General features: G+C 32.4%; 2 protein-coding genes across 2 annotated transcripts in view; one reads left to right on the top strand and one right to left on the bottom strand.

The window, feature by feature from the left end:
* Positions 1–7,195, bottom strand: part of LOC129747602 (uncharacterized) — a 70,532-nt gene extending 63,337 nt beyond the window's left edge. Inside the window, exon 1 of the mRNA XM_055741895.1 lies at positions 6,363–7,195. Within this exon, the coding sequence (XP_055597870.1) occupies positions 6,363–6,371 (9 nt within the window). The 5' untranslated portion in view covers positions 6,372–7,195. The remainder of the gene's footprint in view (positions 1–6,362) is intronic.
* LOC129747603 (uncharacterized) lies at positions 920–1,427 on the top strand. Its single transcript, XM_055741896.1, has 2 exons — positions 920–1,258; positions 1,320–1,427. The coding sequence occupies exons 1-2, from the start codon at positions 930–932 to the stop codon at positions 1,321–1,323; spliced, it is 333 nt and encodes a 110-aa protein (XP_055597871.1). The 5' UTR covers positions 920–929; the 3' UTR covers positions 1,324–1,427.
* Positions 7,196–13,819: the final 6,624 nt, after the last annotated feature.

The following is a 13,819-nucleotide window of genomic DNA, read 5'->3' on the forward strand; positions in this document are numbered from 1 at the left end:
AAGTTCTGGCTGTGCTAGAAAGTTAGCAAGTAAGTACGTTGGTGCGTTAGTTAAGTTAGTTAAGTTAGTGAGTTAGTAAGTTAATATGTTAATAAGTTAGTAAATCAATAAGTTGGTAAGTTGGTAAGTCAGTGAGTTAGTAAGTTAGTAAGTTACTAAATTATTAAGTTAGAAAGTAAGTGAGTTAGTAAATAAGTAAGTTAGTAAGTTAATAAGTAAGTAAGTTTGTGAGTTAAAAAGTAAGTAAGTGAGTAAGTTAGTAAGTTAGTAAGTTAGTAAGTTAGTAAGTAAGTAAGTTAGTAAGTAAGTAAGTTAGTAAGTTAGTAAGTTACTAAGTTATAAGGTTAGTAAGTTAGTGAGTTAGTCATTAGGTTAGTTAGTAAATAAGTAAGTAAGTAAGTTAGTAAGTTAGTAAGTTTGTGAGTTAAAAAGTAAGTAAGTGAGTAAGTTAGTAAGTAAGTAAGTTAGTAAGTTAGTAAGTTAGTAAGTAAGTAAGTTAGTAAGTAAGTAAGTTAGTAAGTAAGTAAGTTAGTAAGTTAGTAAGTTACTAAGTTATAAGGTTAGTAAGTTAGTGAGTTACACACAAAACTTTCGGGGCTCCACTTAGCAAAATTTCGCTGTTACTTTCCGTTAGCAAAAATATTTTTTTACTATTCAGTTAGCACTTTCCCAAATTGTCATGACTTTTGCTCAATTTGGGTAAAAAAACCCCTTTGCTACTAAATTGAGTAATTCTATTAGCATGGACTCGAACCGCAGTCGTTTTTTCCGAGTGTCGTTCGGTCTGACCGTCTGACGCAATTTCGAGCAGAAAAAAAGTGTTATGATTTCGTGTTTACGTGAAAGTGTAAATCTCTCATTGATCAACCTGTTCCACGCAGAACCGCCAACCAACAATGTCAGCTTTGCTGATCGGTGCAACCCGGTTAATGTATTGTGTTTCTGTTTTATGTTCCCGGGGCATTCATCCCAGGCTGCTCCGAAATCCACCTACACAGGTGCGGGTACCACTGAGCATTCTTCCGGTGTGGATGACATTTGGTGATCCGGCCAAAGATAATGTTGGGATGTACGCCCGAGGAAGAGCTCATAACATCGCTGTAATGGTGCGACCAATCAACTCTTTATACAAAATAGTTAAACCGTTCCGGAATTCTCCGCTCGGAGATTTGGGGTTTTCGATTGATCCGGTAACGTTGCTGCTGCTCACGGAAGCCAAATCAATTCATAGAGAAGAATATTCTGCAGAATTCGCTCGGTAAGTGTAATTTTCAACTTAACAACAATTATAATTAACTTAAAATATTTTTTCATTTCAGCTAACGGAGAAGAAAAGCTTCCGATGGCACACCACAGGTGAGCGGCCTCTAAAAATTCAAAACGACAGCAAGCATACTAGGAAGTAGTATAATTCGAGAAAGACGAGCAATATTGATGAATAATTTAAGAAGACTTTACGACTCGCAAGGAGCTAGAGTGCTGCTCCTTTGGTGATGATGACGGTTGGGGCAAACCTCAACTTACAATCAAGAATGGCGTAAGTTTTTAGTTCAGTACCAACTTATTCAAATTTCTCTATAATCATTTCGTTTTTCAGAACGCCATTAGGGAACCTGTAATAAACAGCACCCAATAAAGAGAACTGGTCTCCAAATTAAAAAAAATCTTTCGAGCAGGAGGAAGAAAGTGAAGATGAAGAATCGCATCAAGGTTCTAATACTGGACAGCGATCACAGGTAAAATAATTTCTAACATAAAAAAGAAATTAAGTTTTAATTTTCGAAACATTTTTGTGGAACTTGTTATGAAACCATTTATGTCACCATTTTTGTGGAACTCATATCAAGTAATTTGATATTCGCAAAATTGCGTTTTTCTGCTAAGGTGACATACTCTAGCAAGTGTTTTTTTTTACAAAACAGTGCAATTTAGATCGTGTGTAATGAACATAATTCTGGAGTTTTCACGGGAATCCTAATTTCAAAAAATAAATCTTGAACACGATAAAAAAAAACATTGTAATCCTGATCTCTAATCTCACATCTGAAACTGAAATCTTCACCTGTAATCTGATTAATGAAATTGATGTCTCAATCTAAATGAGATCTGTTTCTAGAATCTCAAAATCTGACGCAAAAACTTTATATGAAAGTCTTAACTAATTTTAAATCAAAAATGTGATTATAATCTGCTTTAGGTTTGAATTTTAAGCACTTTTAAGTATTGATGCAACTGATTAGAAACTACAAAAAAAAAAGTATATTTTTGTAATTACACATATAAACAAAGGTTAATTTTTTTTTCAGAATCATCATCGAATCCAAACATTTAAAGCGGGTCAATGAATCGCAATGAATATGCTGACCATATCTTATTTTATTATTCGGTCGGCGCCTAAAACCTGAATCTCCAATTCGGACACGATGAAGAATGGTGCGACGTAAAACAGCGAAGAATAAATTTAAAACAACATCTAAAAAAAATCTTATTAATTAACCCTCCAAAGCCGTTCGGGTCAATATGACCCGAAACACACATTTCAAACCATCTTTATCATCATTCCAATATACTGATGAACTGGGTAGTTTTGACAGACCAAGTATGTTTTATGAAAATATGATCCAAACTAAACGCCAAAAAAACTAAATTTGAGTTTTTAAAATCGGTTCATTGAGAACTGAAATGTAGCAAGCAAAGCCAAAACTGGATGTCGTTTTTTAAAGTAAGACTTTTTTCTACCGGAAGATCTGTCATTGCGGTAAAAACTTTCATTGGACCCCAACATATCTATACATTGTCGGATAGATGGATTCTTGAAAATTTCAAACATCAACGAAATAATTAAATAAAGAAAAGCTGTCAGAAGTTATGAGAATTTTAAAAATAAAATGGATTTTTCGGACTTTTTACTTTCTGAACCAGTTTCCGATAACCTGGTAATACATTTCGACTTTATTTTGAAATGTTGAGTAATTAGAATAAATTACCTACACAATGAATATAATATCATCAAAATCGGTTAACATTTACAGCCAGGAGAACGAAATCAAATTACAACTCACATTTCCCCGAAACGGATATTTTAGCGAACGGCTTTGGAAGGTTAAAATGAATATCACAACCCAGAAGAAAAAAAACAGATTTAAAATTTACGAAATTTCTAGCAATTATTGGGGGATTTTTTTTGTTGCTACATTTTTAGCAAACAATGATTTTATTTTACTAAAAATTAGTAACCATTCAGTCAGGACACTTTTTGCTATTTTGCTAAAATTTTAGTTTAAAAAATTGCTAATTTCATTGCTAACTTTTTAGCTGGTCAAATTTGAGCAAAATTTTGCTAAATTCCGGCCTCGAAAATTTTGTGTGTAGTCATTAGGTTAGTTAGTAAATTAGTAAGTAAGTAAGTTAGTAAGTTAGTAAGTTGGTAAGTTAGTAAGTTAGTAAGTTAGTAAGTTAGTAAGTTAGTAAGTTAGTATGTTAGTAAGTTTGTTCATTAGTAAGTTGGTAAGTGGATAAGTTAGGAAGTTAGTAAGTTAGTAAGTAAGTAAGTTAGAAAGTTAGTAAGTTAGTATATTGGTAAGTAAGTAAGTAAGTAAGTTAGTAAGTTAGTAAGTTAGTAAGTTAGTAAGTTAGTAAGTTAGTAAGTGTGTAAGTTAGTAAGTTAGTAAGTTAGTAAGTTAGTAAGTTAGTAAGTTAGTAAGTTAGTAAGTTGGTAAGTCCGTAAGTTAGTAAGTTAGTAAGTTGGTAAGTTAGTAAGTTAGTAAGTTAGTAAGTTAGTAATTTAGTAAGTTAGTAAGTTAGTAAGTTAGTAAGTTAGTAAGTTAGTAAGTGAGTAAGTTAGTAAGTTAGTAAGTAAGTAGGTTAGTAAGTTTGTTCATTAGTAAGTTGGTAAGTGGATAAGTTAGGAAGTTAGTAAGTTAGTAAGTAAGTAAGTTAGTAAGTTAGTAAGTTAGTAAGTTAGTAAGTTAGTAAGTTAGTAAGTTAGTAAGTTAGTAAGTTAGTAAGTTAGTAAGTTTGTTCATTAGTAAGTTGGTAAGTGGATACGTTAGTAAGTTAGTAAGTTAGTATATTAGTAAGTTAGTATTTAGTAAGTTAGTAAGTTAGTAAGTTAGTAAGTTAGTAAGTTAGTAAGTTAGTAAGTTAGTAAGTTAGTAAGTTAGTAAGTTAGTAAGTTAGTAAGTTAGTAAGTTAGTAAGTTAGTAAGTTAGTAAGTAAGTAAGTTAGTAAGTAAGTAAGTTAGTAAGTTAGTAAGTAAGTAATTTAGTAAGTTACTAAGTTATAAGGTTAGTAAGTTAGTGAGTTAGTCATTAGGTTAGTTAGTAAATTAGTAAGTAAGTAAGTTAGTGAGGTAATAAGTGAGTAAGTTAGTAAGTTAGTAATTTGTTAAGTTAGTAAGTTAATAAGTTAGTAAGTTAGTTAGTAAGTAAGTTAGTAAGTTAGTAAGTTAGTAAGTTAGTAAGTAAGTAAGTTAGTAAGTTAGTAAGTTAGTTAGTCAGTAAGTTAGTAAGTTAGTAAGTTAGTAAGTTAGTAAATTTGTAAGTTAGTAAGTTAGTAAGTTAGTAAGTTAATCAGTTAGTAAATTAGTAAGTTAGTAAGTTAGTAAGTTAGTAAGTTAGTAAGTTTTTAAGTTAGTAAAATAGTAAGTTAGTTAGTTAATCAGTTAGTAAATTAGTAAGTTTGTAAGTTAGTTAGTTAGTAAGTAAGTGAGTTAGTAAGTATGTAAGTTAGTAAGTTAGTTTATTAGTAAGTTAGTAAGTTAGTAAGTTTGTAAGTTAGTAAGTTAGTAAGTTAGTAAGTTAGTAAGTTAGTAAGTTAGTAAGTTAGTAAGTTAGTAAGTTAGTAAGTTAGTAAGTTAGTAAGTTAGTAAGTTAGTAAGTTAGTAAGTTAGTAAGTTAGTAAGTAAGTAAGTTAGTAAGTTAGTAAGTTAGTAAGTTAGTAAGTTAGTAAGTTAGTAAGTTAGAAACTTAGTAAGTTAGTAAGTTAGTAAGTTAATAAGTTAGTAAGTTAGTAACTGTTTAAGTTAGTAGGTTAGAAAGTTAGTAAGTTAGTAAGTTAGTAAGTTAGTAAGTTAGTAAGTTAGTAAGTTAGTAAGTTAGTAAGTTAGTTAGTTAGTAAGTTAGTTAGTTAGTCAGTTAGTATGTTAGTTAGTTAGTAAGTTAGTAAGTTAGTAAGTTAGTAAGTTAGTAAGTTAGTAAGTTAGTAAGTTAGTAAGTTAGTAAGTTAGTAAGTTAGTAAGTTAGTAAGTTAGTCAGTTAGTGAGTTAGTAAGTTTGTAAGTAATAAGTTAGTAAGTAAGTAAGTTAGTAAGTGTGTAAGTAATAAGTTAGTGAGTAAGTAAGTTAGTAAGTTAATAAGTTAGTAAGTAAGTAAGTTAGGTAGTTTGTAAGTTAGTAAGTTAGTAAGTTAGTAAGTTAGTAAGTTAGTAAGTTAGTAAGTTAGTATATTAGTAAGTTAGTAAGTTAGTAAGTTAGTAAGTTAGTAAGTTAGTAAGTTCGTAAGTTAGTAAGTTAGTAAGTTAGTAAGTTAGTAAGTTAGTAAGTTAGTAAGTTAGTAAGTTAGTAAGTTAGTAAGTTAGTAAGTTAGTAAGTTAGTTATTTAGTTTGTAAGATAGTTAGATTTTAAGTAAGTATGTTAGTGAGTTTTTTTAGTTTGGTAATAATTAAATTTATGAGTTAGTTCGTTTGTTTGATGGAAAGTTTGTTGGTTTTCAAATTTGTCGAATAGTTATAAAATAAGTAAGTAAAATTTCAAGATTAAAATGATTCGAATGGCCCATTTCTCAAAAATGAGAATGAATTTTCAAGAATGAAGAATTTGAATAATTTTTACTTCCAGTTTCATGAAAAAAATATATTATTATATATTAAATACAACCTTCATTTCCGGAGTGCTAGAGGTCTCACGTAATATGCATTTACAGGGCATTTTTAAGTAAAGTAGTTTTATTATGGCGTGTATTCCATTAAAAACTGCTATCTTTGAAAAAAAAACGCAAGTGTACTCTTCAGGTATAAAATAGCCATTGATTCTGTAAATTCCATATCTTAAAACTACCTGTCTTGGAAATGCAAATCTGTCCTAGAGTTAAAGATGAACCCCATATGAAAAGCAAAATAAATTGCAAAAAGGATAATCTTCATCCTTCAAGACGAAAGAGGAAAGATGTCCACATGGAACAGGCACAATCGTTGAAATCTATGCTGCCTTAAAAAATTGTTCTCTTTACGAAGGACTTTAGAAAAAATCTTTCGATCTCTGGATCGTTTTTTTTTGGAATCTGTTTCTCAAATTGCTTCAAACAAAACAGATCTAAGAATCACATGAATTTAATAAATATTGAATAGATAATGTTTCACTTACGGAACTCATTTCAGCTATACAACCTGCGGTGAGATTATTCAATCAAAAATAAATATTATTAATCACTTGCATGATTCACTGATTTAATATATACACACACACGTGCAGCAATCACATTACTGCAAATGGACTTTGGCACAATAAGCTTCCAATAATAGGTGCAATGGGTAATATCAGCGGGATGCAATCTTCGAATCAATCTCGCGTTCGAATGGCAAACGAATTCAATTCGTCGATTCGTCAACAATCGGAACAATTTCACATTATACACGGTCTAACCGAATCACTGTTCGATTCAATCAGGCGTAATTCTTTGCCAAAACGCTTTATTTCCACAACACTCAACAACAGCAAAGCCTTAATCCAGGTGGCCAAACGCTGCTAGTTCACCAGACTATTATTGGTGGCACTTTTGAAACCCCTATCAGAAGTTTCCTTAACGGTTTCTCTCAAATGGTTGCGGGTGGCCTTTTTCCGACTGTTTATCGAATGCCGGTGTTCCGATAAGATCCCCAATCAAAACGCACTCGGGCTGGAACACCTCCATAAACCGTGGCACTAAACTCCAACGACGATGACGACGCGACGCGCTATGTAAATTGCGTTTAATAACCACCACATCACACTCGTCGAAAACACCTTTGCTTAGTCGTTGACGCCGTCGATTGAACCGCGCTTATCGCCTCCAATCACCAATAGTAATAATTCTAAAAGTACAAGTACCTACGAGTTACTACTAGTACTGTGCGCCTTCGTTCTAGAGGAGAAATAACCAGCGGGCTTTTCTGTCCTACCGGTCGGTCGTCCGTTCGTTCGTTCGTCCGTCTTCGATATTTACCGATTCAGTACTGACTGGCTGTCAACTCCGATGAATGAGGCAAAGCCGGTAAGGCACCTCTTGCTCAATCGACGTCGCCAGCCGGCGCGGGCATCGTATATGCTGTACTGGTGTGCCTTGGGGTGGAATGGGAAATGCGCCCCTAAAAATAATATAGCTTGAGAGTCGATGACTCTTTTTGGGGGTTTGGAACTCCATCTTACTTAGGCAAACGGAAACATTCTTAAAAAAGATATATTGTTTTTAAGAGGAATAAAATAAACTTAAATGACACCAGCTGTGAGATCCGGCGGCTAATGATCAGCGGAAGTCGAGAAGACTTGACCCTCGCACGAAGTACTTGAATATGAACTCATTAGACTGGTTGTTCTCTGCGGGCACGAGACATGGATATTGCTCGAGGAGGACCTGCGTACACTCGGAGTATTCGAGCGACGAGTGTTAAGAATCATCTTTGGTGGCGTGTAGGAGAACGGAGTGTGGAGGCGAAGGATGAACCTCAAGCTTACGCAACTCTACGGCGAACCCAGTATCCAGAAGGTGGTGAAGGCTGGCCGGACACGCTGGGCAGGACTTGATCCAACAGATCCGACAGGCAGATCCGACAGGCAGATCCGACAACTAGAAGCGCTCTGATATAATATACAGTGCGTACAGATTTAAGATGAACAATAATTACATGGACTTGGCCGGCGTCGTTATTGGTTCATATTAAAGATTGAGATTGGAAAGTGAGAGTGTGTTGCTTATTTCCAGCACTTTTCATTTGGTTCACTGGCCAATGTTGATTATCTCGAGCCAATCACGGAGTGCCATTGCTTGGCCGTAGGAAAGGGGGAAGGGGGGGGGGGGGGGAGGCAGTTTTGAAATTTAACCCAGAAGGATCCAAAACAGGAAGCGAGATATTCTATTCTACACTCAAAATTTTAAATTCAAAACCAAATCATTATAATAGAGTAAGGTCAATCCTGAGTACCAATCTAGGCTAAAAACTAATGCCAAAACCTTAAAACCCCATCCCAAGTAGAAAGTTTTGCTACAATTTTGGAAAAATTTCTCTCTTGGTCATCGAAATTCAGGTCTGAATATTTAATTTCGAATTAAATTAAACCCATTTCGGCGATTTTGATTTCATAACTCCCATAACCAAAATTATATCTCTATTTTCGTATTTCGGATTCTGTATCCTGTTCAGGATTCTTGATTTTTCTTGATTATTAATGTGGAGAAATGAATCCAACTTAGATGAAATTTCAGGAACTAAATAAGAGAAAATCGATGTTGAAAAACATGCGAAAAAAAAATTTTCCTTGTCTCCCGGTAGGACTTGAACCCACATCTTGCGCTTCTCCGGGGCCCATGTATTAACATTCTACTACAGGAGATCAACCTGGCGTATGAATATTATACTGGTTGAGTGTCGATGTCTATCGGAATGAAGGGAATAGTTCTCCCATGTGATCATAATCATTTATGATCTGGGTCGCAGTTTAAAAAAAATGATCATTAATTTTCATGCCTTTGATACCATAAAATTTGTTACCATAGAATAAGGAGAATCGGGCCAGATTTCGGACTATATTCGTTATTTTTTTTTTGTCGAATTATATTAAGAAGATCTTAACAGAGAACTTAATCAAAAGAAAGTTATAAGTATTTTTACTATTCTGAAGAGTAATTTTTATTGATTCCACTAGTAAGGGACAGTGGCTCATAAGAATTTGACAAAGAATTTTTTGTTGAAATGTGTCTCCTTTTCGCATAGTTTTAGTCAATTCTCTTTCTTTCTTCACCAAAATCACGTTTGATGTATTCTTCACCGTATACCAAATTTGCAGATATGGCAAATCACTATTTGCAGTTTTTTAAAAAAGCACTGTGCATGGTATGAAATTTCGCGTTATTATGTTTTTTTTTTTTTTTACAAATTCCAAAAAAACATTTTGTTTTTACGATATTTGTGACCTGAAATGCATTTTATTATCTAAGAGAAAGTATGACCAAGCTGGTTAAAATCCTCTTTAAATAATCAAAATAGAATAGAACTGAATTTTACTATCTTCTCTGAATTATACTATCTTTTCATATTATTTGTCAAAAAATGATTGCTTTAGTTCTGGTCAAATAAAATCATAACATAAACAATATTCATCGAATTCTGATTCACAGAAATTTCAAATCAGATGCTTACAATCTTTTTTTTAACAATAAGACATTGAAAACTCTAAATTTACGTAGAGAAAAAAGGAATTTCAATTTCATTCTTAAATTCACTTTTTGAATTCAAGGAACGCTTTTTTTAATTTAGGCCTAAAATATTTTATAAACAAAAATTTAACGTTTATTCAACAGTTTGGTTTATTGTTATATTGATTTCAAAATCAGAAATTTGTTGTCAATCATTTCATTTTGTTGTTTTCTTAGTTCTAATATCTGGTATAAAACTCTCCATTTTTGTTTTAAATGTTGGTTAAAATTTTGGTTCAGACTATAGTTTTTATTATCTAAGCTTCTTGTGTTCGTAGATGTTATTGAATCAAATTCATGTTTCTGGCCTCTGATTTTGGGTGTGGGATCTAATTAAATATAAATTTTAGTTTTACAAATTTACCCTCACTCATATTCTTAAATCCGTTTAGTTTTTACACATCTAAGCATGAAGGAAGAAGAGTAATTTTTTATGGAATCACAAAATTGATGAAATTCCATTCCCAAACTAACTGAATACATCTTGAAAAATTCATAAAAAATCGATAAAATCAATTTAAGTTTGCCTAAACTTATTAGATTCAAATAAGACCTTCTCGTGATGTTACCATAAATAAAATATGATGATTTTTCAATGGAATATTTTATCGTTATTAAGAGCATGTTAAAAATTTGGCAGTCATATTGTTGAATATTGTTCTTTTTGAGTAATTTGATATTCTTCAATATGGTCGTAAAATCAACAAAACAAAATAACGGGGTAAATTGAGGTTACCAGATTTTTTCCTCCTTGCGCTCCTCGGGCTATTTTATTTAGAAACCTGACAATATTCGGCATTAAATAACAAAATTTAATCTAAGTTTGGCCAAATCCAGAAACTACTCCAAAAAACACCTAGATAATTTTTTGTTAAAACCTCGCTCCAAAAATTAAATTTTTATACTATAAAATCATAATAATTAAACAGTTAAACAAAAGTTAAAGTTTTATTTCGCTAATGAAATAAATTAAACCGGGTTAAATCCGTAATTTTTTTCAAGGAAATCCGGGCAACCGGGTCGGACCGGACCTTTCTCAAAATGTGTATCAAGTGTCCGAATATGCTCATGCAAAAACGAGCAATTTGACAAGCATTGGGTTGATCTGATTAAAAAATGTTTGAGTTGCCTGGATCTTGAAGCAAAAATGGCTATATTCAGAAATATGCTCCTTTCCGGCTGATAGCGTTTTTTTCACCCCATAAGCAAGGTTTACAATCACATCCAAGTATCCATTTTTTTGGTGCCAAGTGAGGAGACCAGTACCAATGAAAATGGGCGCCAACATAGAGATGGATGAACATCAGTAAGCCTTGATTGCTTTTGGCGCCTTCCTACTCTGGGTGATTTGAATGAAAAAAAAAATGGAAAACTGGTGCCATGACTTTTATTTGATACGAATAAAAACTAAAGATCGATTATAAAATTCCTCAAAACCATTTTTGAAATCATTTGCAATAGTTATTCGTGTTCGCACATATTTATGCCTCCATTTTTATGTATAAAATTCTTATTCACATAATAGATAAAAAAAAATAATTAAAATTGTAAATTTAGATTAAACCTGAACTACAGAATTTGAATAATAGGTCTACGAATGAAGGCAACAAAACTTGGTTCAAAAAATTGTGATCTGAAATAAGATTCGGAAATCGTATTTTTGTACATTTTAGAAATCGTGTGAAAATTCGGATACAAATTCAAAGCGGAATTTTTATATTCAGGTTCACAATTGAGATTCAGAATGCAGATTCAAAATTCAGACAATGGTTTAGTTTGTAAATAAATTTTACAATCTATGTACATAAATTGCTGAGAAATTCAAGAGATCATAAACATAACACATTGCGGACCAAATGCGAAATATCTCGTTTTTTGCTTGCCAACATTGTGCTGCACTTCGGAGTATAACTCGAATGGACTGAATTTAAGTGATAAACTTTATTAGATAAAATTGAAAACAACATTTGGCGTTACTTAATAATGCTGAATTTGTTAAATTTAGTCCAGGGGTTTCTAAGATATAGAATGCCCAATTTCGTTGTTTCTCGTCATAGATTTCTATGCGATTCTTAATGTGTTAAGATTGCTTGTCAGTTAAATTTCCAGATTTAAATTTTTCAAACAAAGTTAGTTTGTAAACACAATTCAGCTGGAAATCACAAAAAAGGTAGAATTTGAGTATTTGTTTTATTCGCCAAAAAAAATTATTTTAAAAAAAATATCAACAGGATTATGATTATGTTATTGATTCTTTATGAAACATATTTACTGTTAAAGAAAAATTTTCACCTAGAAATTTGCACAAAATCTATGTTTTCCCAGTGTATTGTTTAACATTATTAACACATTAAGGACACCTTAATTTACCATTTTATGTTTCAGAAACCTATAGATAAAATTCTGCTAATTTAATATAGATATTTGAGTAAAGGGAAGTGTTGTGTTACATTTTGTAGAATGAGGTTTGATGATAAGATTCATAACATTTGAGTTATGCTTTTTGATGGAGCATACTAGCGGCCAGCAAAAAAACGTGATATGTCATATTTGGTCCGGTTTTGGTTTGCATCAAGAAAAATTGTTCCGAAAATCTGATGATTTTTATTTCTTACTTTTTTCGAAAATTCCATCTAGTTACATCAAAGGTTTAAATCGTTGAATTTGCAATCTAGTTTGGAAGATTGGGCTTGTTTGATTTGAGTATTACCCTTTATTAGGATATATTGACAGTTCTATACGAACAAGACTTTATCGAAAAGCCTCACCCCTAACCTCTAAAGAAGAATGATATGATTAACTTTTACAAAAGAACGTACCGTAAACTGGGGGAACTTTGATCAGCGGGGTAACTTGGATCAACATGAATTTTTTGCAGATAATCATCATTAACTATGTATAAAGTTGAAATATCTGAAAACTGTTTACTACGTTTGAAAGCCTATGAATTGAGTTACAAATAAGCTAAATTTGGTTTTTATTAGGATACTAGCTGACCCGGTGTGCTTTGCTACACCTTTCAGAATCAAATGATATTTTCAGAAATCATTCAAATTTTTATTGTTATTGGTATTATTTTAAATCAAATTATAACGAAATTAATAAGCAACCACTATAAAATGGAGCTTCAGCTGGAGTTTCAAATTGCAACACAAACCATAACTTATATTCTGAATCTTGATCTATAAATTTGTTTTAAAGATCTTATAATTTTCATCTGTTTCCTTAAGTTTCGCCCTAAAAAAGAAGGGTCCCAAATTAATCGTTCGCGAATAATCTAACTTATAAAGTATGGTTGTTTTTGCTTGATATGTTCTGGATTTATGCTAAAAAACTGATTAGAGAGCCTCTCCCTGTCCTTCCCTTAACCCCCTGCTGAATGGAGATCGTGATCTTTAATAATCATACCCATTTTTTTTCGTTCCAAAAAATCCTCTTATATCAAATATAGTTCCATTGGTTGATAAGTATTTAAGCTTTACAACAAAAATTATATGGAGCCCCTTTCTTTCTTCCCCTCTACACTGTAAATCGTAAGAGTCTATAACAATCGTAGAAACATATCTCGTAACCAAGTACCTTTCCACGCCATATTTGTTTCCATTTGTTGGCTTCGTAAGCATAAATTGAGAACATATGCTAACAAAATTGTATTGGGATCACCTCCCTCCTCCCATGTACCTTCTCACTGAAAGGAGGATGATGTGTCAAATAATCATAGAGTCATACCGAAATGATTTTCCATTTCTCAGATTTTGTAAAATAAAAGTTAAATGTTAGTTTCCGTCTTCCCTTCCTATATTCCATGCCATGCCAAATTTGGTTTTATTTACGTAGTAAATTTTTGAGTTATGTATAAACTTGAAAGGGAGTACCATCCCCCTTTCCGTTCTCTTCTTTCAATAGAAGGGTGATAACTTAATATTCATAAAAGTATTTTTCGCACTCAAATACTTTTTGATGCCAAATTTGGTTTCATTTGCTCGATTAATTCTCGAGTTGTGCAAAAAAAAATGGAAACCCCCCCTTCTTCCTTCATATCTTACCGCTTAAAAGGTACGGCTTCAATTTATAATAGAAACATTTCTCGTATCCAAATACACTCACATGTCAAATATGGTTCAATTTGCTTGATCAGCTCTCCAGTTATACTGAAAATTGTAAGGGAGACCTCGCCTCCCCCTTTTTAATCCACCTCTTCGAAAGAGTGAGGGATACCAAATATTCATAGAAGCATTTCTCGTACCCAAATATCGTTCCATGCCAAATTTGGTTCCATTTACTGTTGTAGTTCTTGAGTTATGCAGTAAAAATTGTATGAAACTCCCCTCCCTATTTCCTTCCTCCCCGCTGTAAGAAGGAAGGGGTCTCA

This window comes from Uranotaenia lowii, chromosome 2 (genome assembly GCF_029784155.1).
Source record: "Uranotaenia lowii strain MFRU-FL chromosome 2, ASM2978415v1, whole genome shotgun sequence".
Taxonomy (NCBI): domain Eukaryota; kingdom Metazoa; phylum Arthropoda; class Insecta; order Diptera; family Culicidae; genus Uranotaenia; species Uranotaenia lowii.

Coding starts and splice junctions, on each gene's coding strand:
- LOC129747603 (XM_055741896.1), top strand. CDS start 930: ATGTATTGTGTTTCTGTTTTATGTTCCCGGGGCATTCATCCCAGGCTG.